General features: G+C 52.5%; 1 protein-coding gene across 1 annotated transcript; it reads left to right on the forward strand.

Moving 5' to 3' along the window:
* Positions 1-83: 83 nt before the first annotated feature.
* Positions 84-5,612, forward strand: LOC101588497 (Bardet-Biedl syndrome 4 protein-like; the record flags this gene model as incomplete). Its single annotated transcript, XM_004648795.2, has 5 exons — positions 84-227; positions 3,532-3,586; positions 4,510-4,578; positions 5,191-5,343; positions 5,445-5,612. Coding segments are annotated over exons 1-5 (516 nt in total), but the record flags the coding sequence as incomplete, so codon positions are not given.
* Between the last annotated feature and the right edge of the window lie 4 nt (positions 5,613-5,616).

Genomic DNA, 5,616 nt, shown 5'->3' on the forward strand with positions numbered 1-5,616 from the left:
GCGGCGGGCTGTCTCGGGTCGGGTGGGCGGGCGGACAGCGCGCTCTGCACAGCCCCGGCCTCAGCGGCGACTCACTCCCTTTCCTCTTCACGCTCGCAGGCCCAGGATCAGCTGCTCCATGCGCTCCAGCTGAACAGGCAGGATGTGACCTACGTCATGCTGGGGAAGATCCACCTGCTAGAGGGCTGCATGGACAAAGCGGTTGAGGTCTACAAGAAAGCTGTGGAGTGAGTGTGTGTCCTTGTTTAGAGCAATGAGAAACCACGCGGAATAGCTCCGTGCGCTCCCGAGGGAAGGCTAAGGTGACAGGACCAGTGAGTGGCCGTGGGCGCTTCTTTCCCCCACATAAAGCCCCGCTGCATGTATTTTGGTTGCAGTCTTGCCAGATCCGGGCTACAGGTAATGCTGAGGCTGACGGCACCCTAACCTAAGGGGGAATACGCGTCGCAAGTGAGTTGTACATGACACGCACAGCACCTGCTCCATTCCAGGCTTCAGAATTAGCGGCGGCACACAGCAGCAAGAGAGGAGGGCAGACGTGGACTGGGCGAGATTTCGGGCAGCTGGCAATCTGCCCTGTTGGTTTCACGCTTGATGACAGATTTCGGAATTCCAGAGATCGTACTGGGGACAGAACGCGCAGCTGGCCTGCCTTCAGCCTGAGACCAGTGTCTTGGGTGTGGAGCTGGGGTGCGAACCCGGGGCCTTGTGCACTCCCACCAGCATGTGCCTCCTGCCCTAGTGTCTTCTTGTCTCTTATTTTTTTATTTTTAGTACTGGAAATTGAACCTAGGACGTTCACGTTGAGCCATATCCCCAGCCCGCTCTAGCAAAAGATTTTATTTGGAATAGTCTTACTTTGTCACTAATTTGCTCATCCTCAGGGGGAACCAGGCAGTCCTCCTGCCTCAGCCTCCCACTGTGCTGGGATTATAGACATGCATCACCACACCAGCATAATATTTTTTGAAAACATTGCTAGAGTAATCCAGAGCCCTGCTGACAGTGGAACAGACTGGCTTTCTTGCAGGGGAGGTCCACGTTTCCTCCCTGAGGACATATGAGATCCTGTCTTCACTCTAGAGTCTGGTCTTATTTCTTCTACGTAGGGCACCTGGAACACGGTGTTCTCAGTCTCATTTATTAGGTTTCTTTATAAGATGTCCACAGTTTAGGGTCTGTTATTCCTGAAAATTAGATTCTGAACTAAGCTTGTATTTCTATTAATTCATTACCTGTTCTTTTGTTTTAACCATGGCAGTACATTTTCTGATTATATTAATCACACTTTGCATCTTAAAAAAAAAAAATAGAAAAGGCAAACAGATAACTCCTCAGACTAAAGCGCCTGCTTAGGCAGAGCCAGCCTGCCCTGCTGTGCTGGCCCTGCCCCCAGGGTACGCTGAGATGGCTGAGAGTGGGCGTGGTGGCACGCGCCTGTAATCCCAGCGATTGGGAGGCTGAAAACAGGAGAATCACTATGAGTCCCATCTACACAGTGAGATCCTGCAGACCCTGTACAAAATACATAAAAAGTTTAAAAAATAGAAAACTGCTTTGGTTTGGTAAACTACCAAAGGTGCTTACTGGCTGGCGTGGTGGTGCAGGCCTGTGATCCCAGCACTGAGGCTGAAGCAGGAGGGCCCCTGTGTGTTGGAAGCCAGCCTGGGCTGCATAGTGAGACCTGGTCTCTAACAATAAAACATACAATAAACTCTTGCTGTCATGAGTTTCCCCGGGGCAAGCAGGGAGGGGCCATGTCTGTGGTTGGGGACTTCTATGCTAGCTTGGATTCTCAGTGCCTGCCTTCTGGAAGGTGTGGCTTTGAGGCAAGTGCACAGGTCGCAAGGTGGCCATTTCCAGCAGCTGCTCCAGGAGCACAGGTGGTGTGGAGGGTGTGGCCCTGTCCAGTGGGTACAAATGCTGCCAGCGTCCAGGAGCTGCCTCCTGCCATCTGGGAATGGAAGTGGTGGACGCACGTTTATGATGGCGTGAGGTGAGAGGCACGTCCTAGGCACGTGGCAAAGGCTTTGCTTGGGCAGCTCAGGCAGCCCTGGCTCTGGCTCATGTTTGCTGTGGGTGAGCAGCGCCCTGCATCACTCTTAGGGGCAGGAGGTCATGCTGTGCACTGCACAGCAGGTGTTGTCTGATGACCCCGGGGCCTCCCCCAGCGCTGCTGTGGCTTTTGGCCAAGACATATGATAGGGATAGAAGGGGCATGTGATGTTTTAGAAGCCGGTGTCTTCCCCTGAGGCCACTTTGGCCCTGTGGCTGGTGTCTGTCCTTGTCTTGAGCGTGGCAGGTGAGCCTGACTCTTGTTTAACTTGGAAAGTGCAGCAGCAGGGGCCTTGCAGTCTTTACCAGGACGATGATCTGTGGTGCTGAGCACAGCAGCCCCAGAGAAGGGTCCCACGGGGAGACTCGTGTGCGCCATGCGCTCCCGCTCACCTGCTCCTCCTCAGCATGGTCAAGTGTTTCGGCGCACATTCCACAGGGCTGGCACTTAGGTCTCTGGCCCTAAGAAAGGAATTTGGATTTCTGCTTTTAATTTGCTGTGCAAACCTTGCTATAGCCAGGTTTAAAATTTTTTAAAATTTATAGTACTGAGGATTGAACTCAGGGCCTTTGCATTGACCTACATGCAAGGCCATTAAAATAAATAATAAAAAAAATTTTTCTAGAGAGTCTCCCTATATTGCCTGGGTTAGGCCTGGACTTGGGCTTGTGGTTCCCCTGCCTTGACCTCCCTGAGGGCTGCCTTTATTTTTTTATTTTTATTTATTTATTTGGCGGAACAGTCCCTTGCACTTGCTGGCGAAGCGCTTATTCCACTGAGCCATCTCCCTGGCCCTATTTTTTTAATTTTTTATTTTTTTGGCAGATCCGGGGATTGAATTTAGGCCCTTGCACTTCCAGGCAAGGGTTTATTCTACTGAGCCATCTCCCCAGCCCCCAAGGGCTGGCTTTAGATGTGCGCTCCATCGCTCTGGGCTGAAGAAAACCTTTTGCACACATTTCTTCAGGTGAAGGAGGTGCGGCAGTGCCTCAGCAGAGCTGGAGGGCAGCTGGTTGTGCATAGGTTTCAGTTTTCTCTCATTGCTGAGACAAAACACCCAACACCTAAAGTTAACAGGGGGCAGGTTTATTAGCTCACAATCTGTAGAGGTTTCAGCCCGTAGTTGGCTAACTCCAAGGCAGGGTGGTGTGCAGAGGGGTAACTATTCATTGTGGCAGAAGACAGCAAAAGCAACAGGGAAAAGACTTCCTGTCCCTTATGTTGTGTCCAAGATCCTGCATGAAGGTGGGTGCACGGAGGTGGGTGTAGCACTCACACCCTTAATCCCAGCCAAAGCGATGCCAAACCAAGCCTTGGAGCGATTTACTAATCACACACCCTTAATCCCAGCATCACACAGTGTAGAATCAGCCACTTCAGAAAAGTTCTCTGACCCTGTAGGGCTTGGGGGGACATCTAGCCACAAACCCTCACAGCGTGTGTGTCTGTGTGCATCACCATCGTCTCTGTTACAGGTTCTCGCCGGAAAACACGGAGCTCCACACAACACTGGGGCTGCTCTACTTACAGGTAGGGAGACCGTTTCTTCACCCATGGCTGCTGGAAATGCTTGTGGAGTCCCTGTGCACGATACTTAATGTATTTTACTAGGGGTCACCGAGTACATGAATCTTACTCTCTGTATTTGAGACTTTGCTAAAGGAGTTCATTTACTTCACTTGCATCGGAAGAACTCTGTGATAGCCTCTGTGCAAGTAGGATTTGTACACAGCCAGAAAGCGTGTGAGAAACTACTTCCGGTCTTGGGGGTGAAACCACTCTTAAGTGAGCACACACTGGGCCTTGCGCTGAGCTGTTTCCGTCCTGCTCCCTCCAGCTAGGGTCTTATGGAAGCCATAACAGCAAAGCACCCTTGGCCACAGTAAAAAACTCATGCCGCTTTCTGCATTCCCTAGAGCAGATAGTTCTTTTAGCTCTGTCACGTCTCATCTTCAGCCTGGGTCCTGGAGCTGGGGCTGCCTGCCCAGCTTCCCTCCTTCGCTGTTTTTCTTTTTCTTTTTTTTTTTTTTTTTTTGTGGAACTGGGGATTGAACTCAGGACCTTGCACTTGCCAGGCAAGCACTTATTCAACTGAGCTATCTCCCCAGCCCCTCTTCCACTGTTTTTCCTCTAGGTCTGCAAGGTGGGAGCCTTGATGTCTGTCGTTCCCCTCCTTAACAGGCACTGGGAGCTTAACCCTGGGTCCCGACTTGGGCAGCTGGCCCCACGGGACATGACACTGGCCAGCTATGTCTAGTTGCGGGTGTTAATGTGGAACAGCATAAAAGTGGCAGAAATAGTTTTTGAAAAATAGCTGCTTGGCCTTTACCAGGAGACAACAACAAAACCCCTCCACAAATACAGGGATGGCTGTTTTCTTTAAATGAGGTGTTTCTGTTCAACATATGGCTGCCTATCTCCTCCCTCACGTAAATTCTCTGCTTTTCTCCAAGCTTGGCTTTTACCAAAAGGCATTCGAACATCTTGGAAATGCGCTGTCATACGACCCCACCAACTACAAGGTAGAGCGGGCTGGAACTTGAGGGAAGACCAGATCCTGAAAGCAAGGGGGAGCTTCCTCATGGGGAGACCTGAGGAGGGGGTTATTATCCCTGGCATTTGCAGCATGGGGCCCACCTGGCTCTTGCCAGGCAAGTGTTCCACTGACTTAGAGCTGCAGTGACTGCAGACAACAGCAGTTAGATGTGACCAGGGAGAAGGCAGAGCCTAGGGTGTATGAATGGCTCCAAGGAGACATAGCCAGCAGGGCTTCTTGGCACCACGCCAGTCCCAACCTAGGGCGGCAGGAGGCTTACATAGATAGCCCCAGAGAGCAGAGAGGCTGGGCCAGCTCCCCTCCAGGGGCAGCAAGACGGGTGTGGAGCAGCAGGTGCCGGCTCTTCTGAGCACTGGGCCGCTTGCTGTGTACACAGGGCAGCTTTCCTGCAGTACTGGCTTTTCTGGCCACCGTATCAGCAGGGGAAAAACAAGCTGGGTAAGGCCAGTGACCCCCATTACCGTGTCAGAGGGAGTCATGAGGTGGGTCTCGGGACACCGCTCACGCAGCTGTACCACCAGGCCTGTCTGCTACTGCCCTGGGTCTGGCTGGTGACAGACTCGGCTTGCTTTCTCAGGCCATCCTGGCAGCAGGCAGCATGATGCAGACCCATGGGGACTTTGATGTTGCCCTCACCAAGTACAGAGCTGTAGCCTGCAACGTCCCAGAAAGTGCCCCTCTCTGGAATAACATTGGAATGTGTTTCTTCGGCAAGAAGAAATACGTGGCAGTGAGTGTGCCCTGGCCCTGCTTGTCCTGTCCATCCCCATGCAGGAGCTATGGGGTCTGCAGAGCTCACCCTGCTCCTCCCTGAGGCCCCTCTCCCCACAGGCTATCAGCTGCCTGAAGCGAGCCAACTACCTGGCTCCCTTCGACTGGAAGATCCTGCACAACCTGGGCCTTGTCCACCTGGCCATGCAGCAGTACGCATCGGCCTTCCACTTCCTCAGCGCGGCCATCAACTTCCAGCCCAAGATGGGGGAGCTCTACATGCTCCTGGCTG

Source organism: Octodon degus, unplaced genomic scaffold, assembly GCF_000260255.1.
Source record: "Octodon degus isolate 3935 unplaced genomic scaffold, OctDeg1.0 scaffold02126, whole genome shotgun sequence".
NCBI lineage: Eukaryota > Metazoa > Chordata > Mammalia > Rodentia > Octodontidae > Octodon > Octodon degus.